At 39.8% G+C, this 21,860-nt stretch overlaps 1 protein-coding gene across 3 annotated transcripts in view; it reads left to right on the top strand.

Moving 5' to 3' along the window:
* The window catches only part of iqsec1b (IQ motif and Sec7 domain ArfGEF 1b), a 225,815-nt gene that overhangs the window by 48,069 nt on the left and 155,886 nt on the right, over positions 1-21,860 (top strand). For 2 of the 3 annotated variants that reach the window (XM_073467946.1, XM_073467944.1), the window contains exon 2: positions 11,714-11,743. The exons of the other annotated variant lie outside the window; for it this stretch is intronic. In XM_073467946.1, coding sequence (XP_073324047.1) covers positions 11,714-11,743 — 30 coding nt within the window. The remainder of the gene's footprint in view (positions 1-11,713; positions 11,744-21,860) is intronic. 3 annotated transcript variants of the gene reach the window in all.

Below are 21,860 nucleotides of genomic sequence, written 5' to 3'. Positions count from 1 at the left end.
TGGAAGCTAGCAGGACCAGTCTCTCCGGTGAGCACACAGAAAGGGAATATATCAACCCTCCAGCCAAATCCTAGGACAGCAAACAAGCAGCCCTCCAAAACGTAAAATTAACAGAGCATTACTGGGATTAGGAGCAAAATGTAATTACTTAACTTCAAATTGTAATTTCTCAATTACTGAATAAAGTTATCACATTACTGTAATATGTTTGTAAGTGATGTGTTGCTGCCTGACACTTTCATTGACTGCTATTGGAGACCAGCAGGAATCACATCAACATGAAGCGGTCTTTTGGGTAGATTCCAGGGCTGCTGCAGAGAGCTGACTCTCCCAATTGTGCTTTTCTCCTTTGGCTGTGATGCATTTCCTTGTAGATGAAAAGGTTAATTCCATTACCCAATTTGGTTAAACAACTACAGCTATAATTGACACAGGAACAAGGAAGTGAATGAAAACTTGGCTCAAGACAGCCTGCTACATACTGTACAGTGGCCAGTGGAAGCTTCCTCTTTCTACCCAATGGGACTCGCATAGAAAAGAGCAACAGCACTTTAACAGAAATTGAATATGAGAGAAATCACATTTATTGGCTTTTCACACTTTTTGAAGCTGAACTACATTCTCCGAGTCCCAGTTTTAAGCACACAAGAAACTGAGATGGCTATTGAAACTTAGAGAGGCACTTCAGTGCTTACACCTTCAACCTTTTAAAAAGCTTTGAAATTGCAATTTGAAATTTGTAATGGGAATTGTAATCTGTTTTTTAAAAGTGTCAAGGCATGAAGGTTTCCTATAACCTCTGTATTGTGAGATGATTAAATTTGGTTGTAGTGGGTTTCTTGAGGTCATGTAATAAAATCCACTTATTGTCAGGCTCATATCATTTAATTGGTTTGGCTCCAGCCTCCTGCGGGTTCCTGACAGAATGCCTGGATTGCGTTTGGCCACACAGATTTCCAGGATTCCTGCCATTTTCTTTGCAGCTACTGGGAATGCTGCACATTTGCTCCAAGTGTGTTATACTGCCTGCTGGGCCCAGGACCAAGTCAGGCAATACTGTATTTTGTTTTTTGGTTTGAGTTCTATCTTATTGTAGCCTGAAATCGACGGAAAATAGACCATAGGTAATTTTCACCCAGATGAAGTGCGTTTCCAGAAGGAAGGTTACGGTGCTGTGGAAAAGTGCTTGAACAAGTGCAATGCATAATTCCCTGCAGCCCCATTCATCTGTGATTATTAAAACTTTATACTTGATTGAAAAACTCTGTGGGTCTAGAAAATGTTAATTATACTAATCCTTGCTATGATTGGACTGACAGCTGCTGGAACCCAGTTGATTGTCAGTGAGGCATATTTGCCGTAATGTACTGGTACTTCAGCTTTTCTACAAGCAGACGTTTGATTTCCTCATCAGGTTTTTTTTTTTTTTTGTTGGGGGGGGGGGGGTCGTTAGGACTGGATGTATTGATTTGTGAGTTGAAGCAGAGGGCAGTGAGGTTTTGGTCAATGTGGAAGAATCTCTTCAGTGATTTAGCCTTCATCTGCAGAGTATTTCTTATATGGAAGTGGAAGAAATATTTTCTTGTGATTAATGTTCATTCAAATTCTTAGTTTGCATTTCTGGGTCAAGAAAAAAAAAATGATCACAGGAGATTACTTGGAAGATCTGATGTGGATTTTAGTACAGCTTTGGTCTTATATTGTATATTATGACTATAATTCCTATTTGTAATAATGCTACTTTTCTCACCAAGCTAATCACTAAGATCTAGGAATACACTTACATTGCTAAAATATGTCTGGTGGGGCAGCAAACACAAGTCATTAGACAGTCATACTCATACATACAATTACAGTATACTCGTGGACTCAACTCACTGTAGCAAATGAAGTTGAGGGATTTCTATTGGTGATCTCACGACTACTTTTTGAAGGTCTTGGTCTCGTCTCAGAATTGACTGCATTGACAATAAAGATGGTTAAGTTAATATTAGCTCTTTCATGTTTGTATTTGTTTGCTCGTAGGAAAGAAGTAAAGTCCCTACACATAAAATGCGCCCTTGCCTTTTGAATGCTTTATCAAGACATTTCTAATGATACACTTCAACATGCACACATATAAAGTATATGGCAATAAAAGAGGTGAATGAAGATGAATTTTCATTTGTCATCTGTGGGTGTTTTTATGCAAATGTAGATCTTTCAGATCAATTTTAGGAGTGCCTATGGTTTGCAGGTTCCACATTTTATAGTGTATAATGCATTGTGGGACTCGCACGGGTCTTGATCTTGTCTTGGTCTCGTCCTGCCTTGGTCTAGACTTGGACAAAACTATCAAACTATTAAATTCAGAACCAAGTTGGAAAACAGCAGCAAGGAGCTATTCTCAACAAAATGCTCTGATAACCAGCTGGGTCCCAGTTTCAGCTGGGAGATGCTGTATATGCCAGCTTTTAGTGTAAGAAATGACCAAAATAATCTCACAAAATTTTATGAAATTAAATGCACATGAATACAACACACTACACTCATACTCTGCATTAATACAACACACTACACTCATACTCTGCACTAATACAACACACTACACTCATACTTCGTATTAATAAAACTCACCAAAAACAGTCATGGTTTGTCTTTCCATAATCAGTTCTGGTTTGGTCATAATAAATCCTAAATTCATAGAGTAAGATGTAAAAATATTCAGGCTCTACATGTTTTCACATGTTGTCTGCTGATGTCAGACTCTCTCTCTCCTGTTCTGCTGTCTCCTCTCCTGTCCTCGCCTGTCATGTCTTCTCATCCCCATAGTCATAGTAGTGGTCAGAGCCGCTGTCTTCAAACTGACCTCTGTCCATCTCAGAGCGTTGCGTTCATGGCCAGTTCAGTGTCCAGCCGTGTTCACTCTGGCTACCAAATCCAGTTGAGCCGTGCCCCGTCGCAGTGTGACTCCCCCTGTGTTCTGAGGTCCCCTGTCAGCCAAACTCTAGGGCCACTAGCTCCACGGCAAACTGAGCCATGAGCTAACTAGCTAAGGGTAACCAGCTACAGCCAAGGATAGCTAGCAAAGAGCAGAAGTTGTCAGTTACTCCGGTGATATGTTACCCACTAAATTGGAGGCACCTATGAATTCTGGTCATATTTTACAATATACGCCTTTAAGAGACAAGTATGTCCCCTAGGAGTTGGTGGTGACCAAAAGAGAGCTAAAAGGAGAGTGATGGTTGACATACATTTGTCTGGTTACCGGAAAGTTCACTCATAATGGATTATATGATGTTGTTCCATGCTTGCTGTTTTATAGTAACAATAAAAAGTCAGCCTTGTGTTTATAGCTTCTTCTGCAGCACCTGATCAAATCAATACATCCAAAAAAACAGATGCAGCTTTAAGCCATATATCTATTTTACATATATCTTGTTGTGTGCTTATCTCTAGCATTAGTACTCTGTTGCTGTTCAGCCCCTTTATACAATTTAAAACACATAGACCCAAGTTGACAGCTTATTTATTAACAGCTAACATATACTTAGTGTGTTACTATACCATATCAAACAACTCTACAACTGTTTAATTAGCTCCTATTAAAAAACATCTGCTGTGGCAACATGGCCTGATCCCTCATTTTCCCTTCAATTAGTCAGGCGTTGTGGGCGTTGTCTGTCACGTCCTGTGCTTTCATGCTCTCTCACAGTTGCCCTTTTTCCTGCTCTTTCTCTCAGTTTGAACAAAAAGGGTCATATGATGAAGATCCATCCATTAGGGAGGAGGATACTGCAGGAATGTTCCTGTTGACTACACTGATGATTTTTGCTCAGGAGAGGTGGGCCCACTAAGTGTATTTCCTGTTAAGTCATGTAACCAGAAGGGCAGTTACAGTCAAAAGAGGTTTGGTCAGAATTATCTCAGCAATAATTCTCTTTGATGCCTGTGACCCTTGCACTTTAAAGGGCTGGTTCACCCGAATAACAAAAAAGCTAATATTCTCACTCACCTCTTGTACTATCAGTGCCAGTTTTTGGGTTTATTTTTTTCTATATTTTGTCTGAGATTTTTGCCTCCACCCTGTAACTGAGCCAATGAATACATTCCATTTCTGGTGACTACAACATTGTAAAAGTACAGGAAAAAAAGCAACAACCTCTGTTTCGAAGTTGTTCTTGGTACTCTGAATACTCCACAGACATTGCTGCCAACAGAGTACTGTGGTACTGTTTTCTGTCAAACAAAGAACAGCTTCTGTAAGTGTTTGATTCCACCTTTTTTATGCACATTTTCAATTTGCCAATTACAAAATCAGAGTGGAAATGCCAGATATACCAGATAAGTGAAGAGAAAACAAAGTGCAATGGAAACACACTGAGTGAATAAATCACAACGTTCATGAAGCATGTGACTTAAATGTCACTCAAGCTTCTTCTCCAATGAATGGATGAAAACTAACGTCCCTTAAATAAATACATGAAACAACATAAATGTCATATTTCTATTATATTTTCCACATAGTCATCAATCATCTAAGGTTTGACTGGAGCTCTTTTAACTTCATCATCTTGTTATTAGATGTAAAACATGCATGAATGGTGCCCATTTTAACATCATTGATACTTGGTGCTCAAACACAGTCAAAGTTGATGGAGAGTTGAACTTTATTTGACAGGACAGTTGTAAGAGTGACAGGAAATGGGATTAGAGAGTGTTGGGACGACATGCAGCAAACGGCTTAAAACCCAAAGCCTCTGCTACGAGGACACAGCCTCTGTTCATGGGTCACATGCTCTACAAAAATGAGCGGTTGAACTTTTACGATATTTTACCGCCATCTTGTTGCTGCTGTTTACATTCACCCAGACCATTTTTAATTTTTAATTTTAAGAAAACATGCATGATATAGTGATGTACATATACAGTCATGGAAAAAATTATTAGACCACCCTTGTTTTCTTCAATTTCTTGTTCATTTTAATGCCTGGTTCAACTAAAGGTACATTTGTTTGGACAAATATAATGATAACAACAAAAATAGCTCGTAAGAGTTTAATTTAAGAGCTGATATCTAGCCATTTTCCATGGTTTTCTTGATAGTAACCAAAATCACTTAAGTTCTTACATCAATAGCTATGGCACTGTACTGCCAAAAACACTGCTTTTAAGCATTCCATGTTTTCTTTTCTGTTTGCTTTAAACACATGATACACACAGGAGTTAGTACTTGATTGCATAACCATTGTTTTTGATGACTGAAGCCATGCGTCTTGGCATGCTCTCCACCAGCTTCTGACATTGTTCTGCTGTCACAGCAGCCCATTCCTGTTGCACAAATTCAAACAAATTTGCTTTGTTTTTGGGCTTGTGGTTCTCCATTTTGAGTTTGATGATTTTCCATAGGTTTTCAACTGGATTCAGATCTGGTGATTGAGCAGGCCAAGGCATGGTGCGAATGTTGTGGTTCTCCATCCAGGCTTTAACTGACCTTGCTGTGTGGCAAGGGGCATTGTCTTGTTGGAAAATCCAGTCATTCGAGGCAGGAAAGAGTTTTCCAGCTGATGGAAGAAGACTGTTTTCAAGAGTAGCCCTGTACATGACCTGGTTCATTCGCCCTTCACACAATTGCATTTGCCCTGTTCCACTCATACTGAAACAACCCCAGATCATCACTGATCCACCCCCATGTTTTACTGTAGGGGCAAGACAGTCTGGTTTGTAGGCTTCTCCAGGCCTCCTCCTAACCAGTAAGTTAGCTGGAGTGGGCATCAACTCAAAATTGGATTCATCACTGAAGAGAACCTTAGCCCAATCATCAACAGTCCAATCCTTGTGATCCCTAGCAAAGAGTAACCGGGCCTTCCTGTGCCTTTCGTTGATGAAGGGCTTCTTCCGTGCTCTGTGTGACTTCAGACCAGCTTCAACAAGTCGGTTTCGAGCTGTCCTTGCCGAACAAGTCACATTTCTCGACAGTGCCCACTCATTTTTAAGGTCCCTGGAGGTCTGACGACGATTCCTGACACAGGAACGGACGAGTGCACGGTCATCTCGTGGGGTAGAGAGACGTTTCCTGCCGCGGCCAGGTAGCAATTTGGTAGTGCCGTGTTCGGCTTGTTTTTTCTTGTTGTAATGAACAGCTGTCTTGGAGATCTTTAGTTTTTTTGCTACCTGTCTCTCACTCATGCCAATTTCCAGCAGTGCCAAGATGGCTGCCTTTGTGGCTTCGCATAATTCTTTTGTTTTAGGCATTATGTGAGAGCTGACAACTTCTGAGTTGTGCTATAACTTGAATGTAAGCAGGAAACCACTCTAAGCCTTTGCATGTGCAGTGCTGCTTATGACATGAAATGGCCTCTTATATACCCTGGGAATACAATTAAGCTTAAGAATGTCAAATAGGACATAAAGTATTATGTGATCAGCTGCATTTTTTGTCGTGTTCATTGTATTATACCTTTAGTGGTACCAGGTATTAAAATGAACAAGAAATTGAAGAAAACAAGGGTGGTCTAATAATTTTTTCCATGACTGTATATATATATAAATCACTGTATATATGTTCTGTGTTTGTGTAGCATGAAGGAGTTTACAAACATTTCGATATTCATCCCTGGTATTGTATAACGACAAATAAATCCCTGTGAACCTTGATTTGCTTTTAGTTTTTTGCATTTTCTGGAAATTCTGTTCTGGAATCTGGATTCATTTGCATAGGTGAGGTCAATCTACGCACATTTTTTGCATAGATCAACTCTCGTGAACTTTTTTTGACCAATTTGAGTGTTTGGCAAATGACACTTGAGGGAACAGGGACCATGCAAAAATCGAGGAAAGATTTCATATTTGATCTGTTGTACCCCACATTTATATGGACCAACCATCCTGTGCTAGAATATAAACTGCTAAACAAGAGACTTGGTTCAGAGTCAGTTGTAGGATAGCTGTTGTAGGCACAAATTCAGCTTTTGAATAAATAGTGTTAACGTTTTGTCTGGTTAGCAACTGAGCTAGCTCGCTTACTTGGTGAACTATTGTGGCTGGGAAACGCTAGCATGCTCTTGGTTTGCTGGCATGTTTCAGGCTAGCAAGCCAACTGTTGTATCATGGGTTAGTTAGTTAGTCCAACTACAGTTGTATGTCAACAAGCCTTGCACGCAGACACTGTGTCCAAAAGCTTACAGCAGCAAGTCTTTTACAAGATTAATTTCCTTGTGCTACTTTCTGATCTGATCAGACACTTGGTGGTACACTGCGCACTTAAGAGGAGCTCATGCGTGTGCGTACACACTCAGCGCGCATGAATGGGAGGAATGAGAATGGGAATATTTATTCCGATCTTTTTCTTTAACAGGCGGTAATGGGCTTCCATATTTATCACTGTGAACCTTGTGAAAAGCCTGGCACGGGACACTTTTGTAGGTGGCAACAGACAGCATGACAGCAGCAGGTAGGCTGAATGTTTATTCAAGCTGCTGCAGTGCACTGTAACCTTTGTCATGATGACAACAAAATGTCAGAGCAGAAACTCGTAATTGACTCTGTGAAAGCCTGGACATGTCAGGTTTTAAATGAATATAGGCTAATAGTTTGTCTCGGGCCCTTAACGCAGTTGCTGGTGCTGTAACTTAGTTACTTGTTCTGGGTGTGTAGGTTGAGTGAAATGCAGCTGCTCTGCCATCGCACACAGAGTGAATGACATGACGATACTGTATGTACCCAGCTCGTTACATGTCACAAAATGTAACCAGTTGCACATGCTGAGCTGTTCAGCTTTGCTGATGAAAAGATGCCAGCTTTTGTTCAAACATGCCATACAACTAAGTAGTTTTAGCAACTCATCACTTTAATATTTTAACATTAAACCTGATTATGCAAACTGTGAACATCTTATTTCCTCCCTGTGGCAGAGCGGCGCTCTGGTGCACTCTGGCAGCTCTACACATTTAAAGATATGGTGGAATAAAGACATATGGAGCAAATAATAGCCAAGGAGTACATCCTCTCACTTGCCCAATGCACATACATTGTCACTTGACATGGTCCACAAAAGGGTAACTATATTTTGTTATCTCCTATGGAGGGGGGATACTTCCTCACCTGCTGCTGCTGAGAAAAGTGGAGGTAAAGAGGGCAGGGCGCGTGGGGGCGAAGGGAGAGGGGAGACGTTTGCATTTACATTTAGGGCATTTAGCAGATGCTTTTGTCCAAAGCGACGTACAGTAATTCATACATAGTGGCTGCCATGCAAGGTACCGACCAGCACATCAGGAGCAGTTTGGGGTTCAGTATCTTGCCCAAGGACACTTCGACATGCAGACCAGGGGAATAGTACATGCTGTTACTGAAATGTGATCACTAGTGGGGCTCAATTTGGCATTTGGGACCTTCAAAGTAGCTAGCACTAGTGCAAAAGTCGCAAAATCACTTAAGGGACACCATATATTTCAATTAAAAACATTTTACAGAGGGAGGGAGAAGATTGAACAAACAATTCACATATTTAAGCTACAAGGTCAGAAAAGATTTGCATATTTATAAGTTGAAGTATACATCCTAAGTCAGAGAGATGGAATGATAGAGAAGCTCAAACAAACTATTAACATTTTCACAGCTGCAGTACATTACAGAGATAGTATTGGCGCCAGAGTCACATAACCATAGAAAGTCACTGCAACTGAACTCTCAATCCTTCTGCAAGTGGTTCTCTGCTTTGGTGGTCAGAATAAGGCTGCAAATTTGTTGCTGGTCGCTTATTAGAAATAAAGTTGCGAAGTGGGTCCGAAAAGTTGGTAACACTGTTAAGTTTAACAAGTTAACCATGAATGATCCTGTTCCCTTTTGCAAGATGCATAATCCCTTAACTTGTTAAATATTAGGCCATTATTATTATAACCAATATCCCAAGACAATACTTGTAATACCTGACACAACCACCACTGGAGAGTAAAATGCAATCTTATAAACTTATATGGATCAATTCATAATCATACAGCAGTTCTCTCGAGATGACAGAATGTACAGTAACGAAGTTAAGCACTGTGGTCTCCACTCACTGACGGCCTAATGCATCTGGAGCTGCTGCCATCACTGCCCAGCACTGATAACCCTGGCTCAGCATATCAGTCCTAATGTGGCCTGTTACTGGATGCAATTTCTGGGGAAAGCTCAGCTATCTGCATCCTCACATGATATCATTAACTGGGTTTTATCGGGCCACTGATCTTAATCTGTGCAACAGGTGCTTGTGACTATTTCATCTTTGCCAGTTGTCAGTTGGTTTAAACGGGAGTGTCATGTTCTTCTTTCCTCCTGTTGCTGCTGATATAGCCCAAGACTTCCAGTCAGAGCCCTTCCCTTGGCAGTCCTATTGTTTATGATCTAACCATTGATTTTTTTTGACAAAGGTCTCACACTGACAGCTTATGATTTCCTTTGGGCATGCCGTCTTGTTGTCAGTCAGTTCTTGGTTACCTAGCTGCTTCTGATGCCCCCCCTCATTCCCTCAAAGCAGTTCCCTCTCTGTGCTCGCTCTGTGTGTCACCCGAAAACAGTAGTGACCGCGTAGAACATTTGAAGTTCAGACGTGTCTCATCAAAGCAGCTTTGTACAGGCGGGGTACCATAATGCCATTAGTAAAGGATCTGTTACACTGGGGTAGCTTTGTCTGGAAAAACACAGCATGGATGAAGGTGTCAAAGCACTACCTCTGCAAGAGTCTGTTTCACCCACCTCTATGGAGTGGTATCCAATACAGCTGATAGATCACTCTCATTTGTTGAGTATTGAGTACTGGGAGCCAAGAAGCTGACACTTTCCTGCTGAAGGGAAAGTGAGGAAAGACAAGAGCCCTATTAGCTGGGTGTGGTGGGTTATGAAAGACAACCTGGGCATAATGAAGGAGTCTGTCAAGCCAATCAAGGCTGGCTGGCTATACTCCCTCAGATGGTCCAACATCTGCTAAATTGAAGAGAGAACCTTTCATTTTCTCAAATTAAGTTGATGTAGGCCTGGGCAATATGGTTAAAAAAGTCTATCACAATAAGTTTCATATCGGTAGATAATTATTGAGCATTTTTAATTACCTGTACTATTTTTTTTAATGATTTTAAAGACCAGGCAAAAAATGTATTAAACCTCTTTTGAATTTTGAATTTTACCACTTTATCAGGGCACACAAGTTATAATTTATGTTAACACAACAAGGAATTACAAATAAAAATTACATAAATAAGTAAAAATACTGTCATACTAGCAAGCTGTCAGCACTCATTTTCTCACTCTGGTGGTAATGACTTGTGCTTCTGTTTTTCTCACAGTTGGTTTGTAAAACACTTGGCCAGTAGTGGAGCTGGTGCAGTGGATTGTGAGCCATAGTTGCCCCGGTGGTCGCGCTGACCACTTTGGTTGTCACAGCTGCAGTTTCTCTGGGCTCATAGGCAGAGCAAATAGTCCAATTGCTCTACCTAACGAGCCCGGAGACACTCGTGCAGAAGAGCAGCTCCGGAGCATGACTGACACCAAGAGACGCAGCAGAGGACCGGGACAGAGGCCAGAGGGGTCATTGTGTGGGGGCTTTTGTAGGCCGCTGCATCAGACCACGAAAAACAGACATTACCACAACCACTGTGTGACTTCACAGTTTTACAGACGGAGTAGAGCTGGTCTGCACTGCAGTGGGACCCATTATAATGCCTGACTCCATACTCATCTGTTGTTGTTAGTCACATGGCGATGGTGCAACTGAACTACACAACTGTTAAATGATTGGCTGTTTGCATGTCACTCGTAGCACCTAGGGATTTGATAGGCTGTTTAAATGATCCAGGGAGAGAGCACACTGTACCCAGCTGTACCCTTTCAAGAATGGAATGTTCCTTCATCTTTCCTGTGGATGTGGATGTGCTGTTTGGCTATGACATGACATTCTTTAGAAATTGCGGTGACCCTCAGCCATGCATCTGTCATTATAAAACATGCCTGACTACACATCTGCCCAAGGTTGAAGAACCAAATGGTTAATTTTGCTTCGTTCAGCTTGCAATTTCCTATGTGTTAAGTAGAGGCTTATATGCCAGTTTCCTATAGCACTGAGACAAAAATGCAGAAAAGGGCATCTGCCAACGTTTTTTTATTTTTGTATCAATCCTCTCAGCTAGATTAGGATTAGGGGAAATAGTGCAGCTGGGGGAAACAGGTTTGGTTCGATGTAGGTTAAAACTGCTGTGAGGTATCACAAGCATATTTTGACAGTGGCAAGGAACAGTTTAAGGTGTGTCTTGTGAGTAATTTAGGCTGGTTGTAAAGAAGTGAAGTGAACAGTTATAAAAGAAGTGTGTGTGTTGAATTTTAGATGGTCCGCCTCTGATGGTCGGCTTTTCTGTCTGCCGACCGCTGGGATTTAACTGTCCTAGACCTGCTGGTCTGGAAAAGCAAAGAAGGCAGTTTCAATAGTTTAATTGGGAGCTTAGCTCCGACTGAACTGCCATCAGTTATGTATGAGACAGTTATTTAGCCGAATGTAATTTTGTGCAGTCGATGTAGTTTCATGTCTCATTTTGACCTGCTCAGAAGTGCAGCATCATGATTTTCACTTTCCTGTCACTGGATTTATGTTCCTACCATCTGGGCAAAATATGGCAGCTACAAAACTGCAAAGCTTGTTTTAAGTTGGTCAGTATTTCAGTTTTAGTTCCCTACCTCTCCTGATTGATGTCTTTGTCATTTACAGATCTGAAAGTGAAAGTCCCAGAGGTGTCAGGTATGTGCTGCCCAAATTTCTCTATACGCATCCCCATTATTCTGCCTGTAAAGCTTAGTAGACTCTCAGTCACATGCCATCTTAAAAAACCTCACTGGTTTCTTTGAACCATCTGGACTTTTGCTGCGTTGCATCCTTACCTGTCAGCTTCACCTTATCCAGAGAAGAAAATTCTTCTCCATCATGAGTAGCGAGATCTAACAGTGCTTCCTGCAGTGTCTTCTCTCTGATTCTCATCTTTGCTCGATAGTTTTTCCTTCCAGGACTGTCAACCAGTCACAATATACTGACTTTGAGCAGTCATGGCTACATATCTCCTCTTCTTACACTAAATGCAACCCACAAGAGGAAGGAATGATAAGCCACTGCAGGACTGCATGAAGAGTCATTAAAGCTTAAAGTTGTCTCTTTCATACCATTAGCTGCCATTTTGCCATTTTTTGTAAGATCTTGTCTGTAAAGCAACATTATGTTGTAATTCACATTTGTTTCTGAGTGCAACACAGCTGTCATAAATCCAATCCGTTACGTGCTAACTACAAATAAAACTCGGCAGGCCATAGTAATGTTATGTCTTGAATAGATGAATTAGAATAGATTGAAACACAATATGTCAAAAACTATGCACACACATCAACATGTCGACATCCATATGTCATATATTTGTATATACAGTATGTGATATGTGATTGAACGTCTCAATTCAAGACCATGGATAATAGCATTCTGTTGGAATACGCAGGGAAGGCTATAGGAACCTGCTCCTGTTCGTGTGCCGTCGGGTTAGATCTGTAGCAAGTTTTGGATTTATGGTTATTGTGCTTTTATATCTAGATGAAAAATGTACAGCATTAGTTGTGGGTAGATGCATCTGTGACCATTTCCAGAGGAAGTGTGCATAATGGACTCTGAAATGCATCTTGGATACATTTTCACCTGGATTTCATGTGTTTTTGCTTTGTGTAATTACAATCCAATCATCCAGGTGTTAATGCCAGGTGCAAAGGAAGTCTTGATAATGGATATGAACACTGAGATTTCAATCTCCAAAACCATTTCAGTCTCTATTTTAGGTGTATACTGGAGTCTGACAAACCCTGAAATAACTGGCATAGTGGTATGGTGAGTGCTCTTGTCCACCTTGTGTAGCAGGGACACTGCACAGTGTCCTGAGACAAAGTGAGATGTCAGAGAAGAGATGAATTGAGGGTCCGTTCCTGGGACACACAGGATTTAGACACTGTGGACACCTTGCTCTTTAAAAGTCAATCACCAGGCTACACCACACTTTCATCACAGTGATAGATGCTTTATTTGGACAGGGCTGTGGTCAGATAGAGCATAGAAATGGACTTACTGTGATAAACTAAAAGCTGGAGAAACACCAGTTTGCCAACATACCAGCCAGATAGTAGTATTAGGCTACCTGTAATATGACCATTATTGAGTTTGGTTGCATACTGTATTGCTTTTTAATTATTATTTTTTTATCACTTTGTTAAAGATTTTTATTCTGTACTCACAGGAGGATTTTGTTTATATTCCAGTGTATGATTATGTCATTATTAAAATTCAGTCATTATCTACTCACCCCCATGCCAAAAGTCGGGTGAAGTTTGGTAGTCCACAAAACATTTCTGAAACTTCACAGCAAAACAGGGTTGCAGCATCTCCTACTAAAAACTGCAGTAGACAGGGACTTTTTAAAAAGTATAAAAAAAGAAAAACTACTGAAAAAGAAAATTGTTCCATACAGCTCGTCAAGCACATCCCAATCTCTCTGGAAGCTCCAAGATCCCAAACATTATATACACCCTTTTAAAAGCTGAAATCTTCACTGCAGCTGCTAAGCTAAAAGTGTTAGCACTCTTGAGTGGGTGCATGAGCTTGACCTCACATTGAGGGTGTAAACCAAGCTCTAGAAATGTTTTGTAGACTAAGAAACCTCACACAACCTCAAACTTTTCCTTTACATAATCTATCAATCATGGGTGTAGGAAGCATTTAAAGTGTGGGTAACACAATCCTATGAGGGGCTGGGAGTTCTCCCCTAGAACATGTTTAACAGAGTAGATGTCATTTCCTGTATTCCGGTTCCTTTTAATAATGTAGGTGGCTTGACACTTATATCTGGATAAACTAGCATGAGAAAAATTGTGCTTGTATTTCCAAATCCAAATCACATATTTGAAGATATTAAATAGCTATAATTATAGAAACTCATTTGATGACTAATTTATAATAGTTTTGTGGCACAGGCCCTTGATATATACTGCCTTTTGGCTAAATATATTTGCTAACATTTCAAAAAGAAAATCACTTTAAATCCAACTCATAGAACCAAAGAATCTAATGAAGTATCTAAATACAAGTGGCAACTAAAAATTTAGAAAAGTAGCTGTGAAGCCAATGCTATTAATGATGATTACCAATTCAGCCTATAAACAGGAAATAATGAAAAATGTAGATCAAGTTCCTAGAGCTGATCGCAGTCTTCAATTAGCTTCTTTTGTCTAAACAAGAGTCCAAAACCCAAAGATGTTATTTTAAAAGTGATATAAAACATACTAGAATATCAAAAGCTAACACCAGAGAATGTGCAGCTTCATAAATAACTTGGAAGAATAACTGATTAGTGTAATTGTGTAACTGTATAATTGGTCAAAATGTTACATTCTCCCAGCAGAGACCTGAGGCCTTGTGCATAAAGCATTATCCAGTGAAGATGCAGGCAGCATAAAACCACAGTGAAAGAAGATTTCATCTGTCTATAAAATGGGAAGGAATTACAGGATTGAATTGTTGACAGAATAAACTCTCTCTTTTTATCGGGTCAAGGATAAAGTTCAAGGATATTGAAACTGTGTTACAGCCTTCAGTGCAATAACAGACACAGCTTCACAGTGCGCACAGAAATGGAATTACCTTAGCTCTAAACAGTAGCCCCACTTTAGTGGAGGACAGTAGTGTGTGGGATATGGAGGAGGGCGGGGGCACAGTGTGGGGTAGCTTATGGTAATCACCCTCAGCTCCAGGAAGATGACTGTTAGCTGTACTGTTCCACTTCACGTCTCCTCCGCTGACCCCCGAGTGAGACACCCTGACTCAATTGTGTCAGCAATGTCTTACTGAGAGCTCCTGGATAAGACCATTTTTATTGTAGTGGTGTTTTGATGAAACTGTAGGACGGCAAACTGATGACTCCAGGGTGGAAGTTGAATTTCTGTGTAAGTCACTCTGCTGACAGCAAAATTACCTTCTGTCCACTGACCACAGAAGTTAGCAATTACAAAATTTACCAGCCACTCTGACAGTTTTACCAGACTGACACAATGGAGGCCCTGCGGGGTGCACAAATGTACAAGCTGCATTCAAATATTTATCAGCAGGTGGGTGGTGGTAATTTTCCACCAGGTTTCTGGACTTTGCCAGCCAATTAGCAATAAACATATTCAATCATGTTTTCCTGATCCAGCAGCTAGGGAGTGAGTTGACATTTCAGTCAGAGCTATTTAAACCATTACAAGGAATGGACAATGTAAAGCAAATATTTGTACAGGAAAGGCTCTGCTCTTTTATTGAGAATCTGAGTAGCAACATGGATTCTGCTGGCAGAAATGATCAATTTTAATAAAAACATACATCCGCAGTAAATCTTAGTGAACAGCAAAAGGCAACAAAAGCTTCAACATGTTAGGAGAAGGCCAGACAGCTGATGAATGAGTAAGTGATTCTGAGTCATGAATGAAGCAACTGATAGCTAGTCTGATAATTAGACTGTCAGCAAAGCTCTGATTGGTCAACCAGTTACTCTAAACGGTGTAAACCACCATCAATGAGCACAGAAGTCCAAATCTATTTGAATGTCTGAATACGTTTGGGAGGTGTGATGAGGCTTGAACCAGGCTAACTGATACCAATCAGGTAATGGAAGCGTGATATTTATAATTTAATGTAATTCATCTTTATATGTAGAGGGACCGTGTACAGTGTTAAACATAAATGCTGCCATTTAATGCATTGTACCAGAGTTATCTTCGAGCTAATTTACATCTGCAGTCCCTTGGCAGGTCATAATGAAACTTCACATAGTTACAGAACATCACTGAAAAAAATAAACTATAGCAAACATAGCACAGTAACACAGATCAGTACATCACAAGCACAAAATACACACACACACACAAAATGTTATTCAAGTTAAACGCAGTGATATAAGATCAGTGGTTACAAAATTGAGTGTCTTTCTGCAGATTTTTAAAGCTGCTGATAGAATTACAGTTCTTCATGTTGTCTGGCAGAGTGTTCCACTGAGTCGTGGCTTTCACAGAGAAAGCTGACTGCCCAAAGGCAGTGCGACGGAAGGGTACAGAACAATCTCTCTCGTCGACGATATTCTTGTGGATTTTAGGGACTCCTCCGAGCGAAGGCTAATAAAATGACGGAATGGAGGTGGTGCCGAACCATTTAAGATTTATACATAAGACAGAAATTTGAAGATAGTTTAAATTTCTCAAAGCTCAGAAAATGGTGCTTCTTCAAAATCGTACAGTGGTGATATTGCATAGATATTTTGTCCAAAACCTTTAAGGTTTGTTTGTACAGAGACTCCAGTGGTGTAATGACGGTTTCCCCAGCTTGCCCCCAACATGTGATGCAATATGACATATGGGAAAGAATCATAGTCTGCATGAAGGTCTTGGCAGCATCCTTTGAAAGACGGTCTCTAATGTGTCTAAAATTTGCCAAGTTGTACTTGATTATTTATATAACTTTTTTGACATGTGACTGAAATTTGAGATTCGAGTCGAGCATTACGCCAAGATATTTAAACTCATTTACTATTTCAGTCTTCTCAGTCTTAATGAAAATATCAGCATCAATGGGCTGTTTGGTTTTGGAGAAGAACATCCTTTTTTTTTTTTTTTGCATATGTTGAGGCTAAGACATGACTGGTTGATCCACTCTGTGATTCTTTCCATAGCAATCGTCAACTTCCCAGCAGCTAGCTCGGCTGTTTTTGCATGTGTATATAAAACAGTGTCACCGGCATACATTTGTATATCTATCCCATGGCACACTTGTGGGAGATCATTAATATAACGACTAAATAATAGAGGGCCTAACACAGAACCTTGAGGCACACCCATTGTACTCTTCAGATTGCTTGACAATTGACTTTAACATAGTGCGACCTATCAGATAGGTATGGAGACATCCATGCCAGCATTCTAGATAAAAATTAAATCTGGAAAGTTTTGAAATAAGAACATTGTGATCTACTGTATCAAAAGCTTTGCGCAAATCTAAGAATGCAGCAGCAACCACCCCTTCTTTGTCTAGCTGGGATTTTTTATTTGCTCTGTTAGATGTAATGTAGCTGTTACGGTGGAAGGATTGGGTCGAAAGCCAAACTGCATTTGAAGTAAGCCAACTTTGGATAATACAAGCAGTATGCTTATAGGTCTATAATTGCTGGCTTCATGATGGTCTCTAGACATATAGATAGGAGTCACAATGGCTTGTTTCCAGGCACTAGGGAAAGCATTATGTTGACTTGACAGATTAATTAGATGAACATTGGTTGGAACAAAAGTATCTTTGTGTTTTTTAATATACATGGTGTCAAACTGGAAAGCATCTCTACATTTCGAGCTTTTTAAAGAGCTGATGATTCGATTTACTTCTGTGGCATTTGTTTAAACCAGATCAAAGACCTGATCTGTAGTAGTTATAGGAACAATATCCAATTCCCTTTCTGTAAGGTTTCTACCTAGTTCATTTACAGACTCAAGAAAATAACTGTTAAAAATATCAGCAACAGAAGGTTTGTCAACAATTAATTTTCCCTCAGCTCTGAAGGTCTCTTACAAACGTTGGTTCCTTCCTTGTAAGATTGTTAATATTTTGCAAGATTCATTTACTATTGCCTTTAGCATCATCCATTATATGAAGATAAAACGGGATTTGGTTCATCTCAATTCCTGAACAACCTTGTTCCTTAGGCCTTTAAAAATCAACATGTCTGTGTCCTCTTTAGATTTAATTGCGTTTTTTAGTGCCGAATCTCTACTCCTCATGAGTTTCCAGAGGTTTTCATTTAACCACGGTAGATTACATTTTCTTTTCATTTTTTTTTTACCCTTACCATAAAGTTTAACCTCACAGAGTTAATTTTATCAGTAAATATGTTTCAGCAACCCTGAAGATCTTCAGAGGAGATTATATCATTGCATTTCAGATTATTAATTTCACTATCAAATATAGCTTGCCGACCTTTAGGTATTCAGAAGAAAGCATTTTTACTTGTTTCTTTGGAATTATAGAATATTACATTATCTATTTTTAGTTAACTTCCTTGCAACCAAGGTTAGATCATGATCAGACAAGCCAGTAATCAGGTTGTAACTTCAAGTTATCCTTTCTGGCTTGTTAGTAAATATCAGGTCCAATTGTGTACTCAAGGTTTTTGAAAGCCTTTATCAGTTGATCTATTTATATTTGTCTGTTATACTTTTTATCTTTTTCCTCTTCAGCTTGTCTCCCCAATTTAAATTGAAGTCACCGATGATGATAAACTCCTTGTTGTGATCGCACTCTTTCAGGATTTCTGTGAGCTGATCATAAAATGTGATATTTGCAGAAGGGGGTCTGTATGTATGTCTCCACGCTGCCGCCATCTTATCCTCTCTCCTCATCCAACTGTCCTTGTTATTAGTGTTCCGCCTGAGTTAATGCTTTGTACCATTAAAGTACAGAAGTTAATTAACTATTGTTGATCAATTACTATTGACAGTCCAACTACCGAGACATTTACAGATTGATGAAAGTCAGAGATTGTCTAATGTGATTAGATTTTCTCATTCTCATTCATTTCAGTGACTGCTGCAATGGCACAGAAGGCTCCAGCAAAACAAATGCAGGCCCATCTGGCAAAATGTTTAACCTGGCTCAACTATTAATTAGTTAATTTTGGTTAAGGTTTAGTTAGATAGTTTCCATAACAGAAAGTCTACTGTGGTTTGGGTGGTAACGCAGTCCTGATTGGCAACAGGGTGTCAGTTAACTCCTGATAAATGGACAAGTGAAACTGTCTGCTGATTGTTCCAAATTAATGTGCTTTCAACACAGACTGTAGTCCTTCAGTACATCAACCTCTGAACACCACAGGATGGTGCATGTAACACACAAGCTGTGGGAAGAACACTGTCACAGTCCACTCACTACCACAGTCTGCAACTGACCGTACACATGGACTATCATTTTTTTTATTAATCTTTGTTAATTTGGGGACAGTGACATGGCTGGCTAGCTAGCCAGTCTTCTTGTTAAATATATTGTTAAGTTATATTTACCTTTTGTCAACCGTACGTGATGTTTTGACTTTGAATCTTGCTAGCATATATCATTAGCCTTTTGGCTAATAGCCGAGTGTCATGAGCCGGCTCTAAAGCTGTGACAAAAACGAGGGAGATGCAGCTGAAGGTAAACAAATAAACAATTTATGAATAAAACAGCATCATTTTCAAGTTTAAGGTGATAAAGCATACAATGAGGTGTTTCATTAGTCAATTCAGTGGTATGAGTGCGTGAGTGCATGAGTGTAAAATGTAGTGTGTGCGAAGGATGTTGGATGCTGGAAAACAAACATGCGCTGGTGGAGGAAGAAGTGAATAGGAGAGCAGAGAGCGACACGGCCAGGAGAGGTAGAGCTTCTATGGTGAGCCCACCAGGCCCAGGTGCCTCAACTACGGGTAGCTCTGCCTCCCAGACAGGCTACCTGCTGCATAACAAAACAAACAGGGTGAATAACAAGCAGGATAAATAAGCAGTTGGCCATCACACTGAGACAAAGGGTTCTATGTGCTGAGAGGACTAGTTTACGCCATGTTAAGTCATATCAAAGTTCCATCCCTTTTGCTAGAGGTGAATGTTTCCATTACATATGAACCTTATGGGATGGCAATGTTTGTTTCAGCTCAAATCCTCAGGTGTTGCCAGGGAAACAGAGTCATTGCTTGTGAAAACTATATGTTTTGAATTAATGGTCTTCATTTTGTCCTTTAGCAAGTGACCATGGTATAAGCAGGATAAGGCCCTTTGAGGTGTCCATTATCATAAATTAATGGACTGGATGAATGGATGAATTCCTGATAATGGACACATCCTCAGGCATTATCCCTGACATATTTTACAGGGTGACCTGCTACATTGGCAGGTAAATATGCTATTTGCCTTGCAATCGTCAAGTTAGATGATCGAATGATTGTCTGTGGTTTTCATAGTATTATAAACCACTGTGCAGTGATTTTGTGTATGTTAAGCCTCAAAACTATCCAGCAGCACCCTTAAGAATTTTTTAACTAATGGATCATTAACTCAAACTGAAATTCCTGGAAAATTGTAACTTGGTACCTGTAGCAGTATGATCTTGTCAATACTTTAATTGCCTTTAACCTAACCACTTTCCAACACCTGTTAGTTGTAATTTCACTACACAGCTAGAATTGTCCCTTCCATCCATTTGTGTACGTACGCCAAAACATAATCTGATTTATAAAACCTGGCTTATGCCCAACAATACACAATTTCCTTTTATAAATCCCAAATCAACTTGGAAATGTGTGCACGTGGATCTGCCTCGTATACTGCCCTCTTCGCAGGAAGGAATATGATGGTGAGACAGCGCTGAGGAAAAATCTATTTCAGATTTGAGTTGGCTTATATCTTTTACATTTTAAAGGTGTTTATGGAATAGTTATTCACTACAGGCGCAAGAACAAATGACACTGTTGGTTTGAATGTTTATGCTAACATGGATCTATAATTAATGTTTGATTTGAAGTGAAATGTGATCATAATGTAAATGTATCATTATGCACAGAATAATGCCTCTCACGTTTAATTTCTACAATCTGCTTCAATTCACCACCTCATCATTTGTGTCACTGATTCCATTTATCTCCAAAATGTTCGTATGCATGGGTGAGAGTTTGCTTACAGCTGCGCACATTCTCCAGTCAAGTTTGTTTTTATAGATCACAACTTTTACGTGGGAAGTGGCGTACGCCTCTTTCAGGCCCCATTTTGTGCATATGCAATGTTTATAAATGAGACCCCGGGTCTGTACAGCAGGTTTTTTGTTGTGACATTACTCAAAAAGACAAATAGCTTTACAACTTTTCTGTAATGCACTGTATGGAAATGAGGCTGGTCCTTATTCCTTCATTTTGCTCTTGACATTTTGCTGTTGCTGCCGTTCCTCATTGCTTTCACATGAGGGACTCCAAAACTCCTGCTGCCTCTTCATGACAATTTAATGAGAGCCCCGAGACACAAACTCTAATTTTGTTTGTTGCCTTTGTTAGGAAGGTAAAATGGCAACACTCCCTAATAATGCATGTGAATATGACCTGCAGTTAAATGGCACAGTATTCTAAAAACTTCAATGTTTTTACATGCTCAGGTTTAGGAATGGGTTTACATTCAAAGTTATCTTTGAGTTATTCCGTATATAATATACGTCAGCCTTTTAGTCTCAACTTACTGCTCTTTAATTGCTTTACCACACTGTTGGAGAAGCATTATTGTCTTTTGTTTGCAACAGACAGAAACATTCAGCCTAACCAGACAGGGTGATGGAGCTCATATCTTGTAGTAGGGTCACTCAGCTCTACAGAGCCTTCTAGCCTCTTTTAGCTCATTGTTTTGGTTTTACAGTCCACAAATTCTGCTCTCATCATTTTTTTGTAGCAATAGCAAGATGTTTTCTTCAGCTAACAAGGTCTGATAAAAATGTTGTATGCTCTCCCAGCACCAAACCAGAGTTAGAAGGTAGCAGAACTGGATCAAACATTAAGCAGTTAAAGAGCCAGATATTTTGAAAGGAGAGTCAGTGTTGGAGTTGCATTCATTTATTGTATAGAAACATGACTCCAGGTGTATACTTATGTTGCTTTGTGTCAACTTGATACAGTGATAATGTGTCAGGTGATTTAAAGGAACACCTGAAAATAAAAAATCAGTCATTATCTACTCACTCTCATGCCAGTGGAAATTAGGCTGAAGTTTTGTAGTTAACAAAAAAATTTCTGGAGCTTGGTTTACGCCCTCGACA

This window comes from Pagrus major, chromosome 6, assembly GCF_040436345.1.
Source record: "Pagrus major chromosome 6, Pma_NU_1.0".
Classification (NCBI taxonomy): Eukaryota; Metazoa; Chordata; class Actinopteri; order Spariformes; family Sparidae; genus Pagrus; species Pagrus major.
The sequence above is the reverse complement of the archived record's forward strand: the minus strand, read 5'-3'. Positions and strand labels throughout refer to the sequence as shown.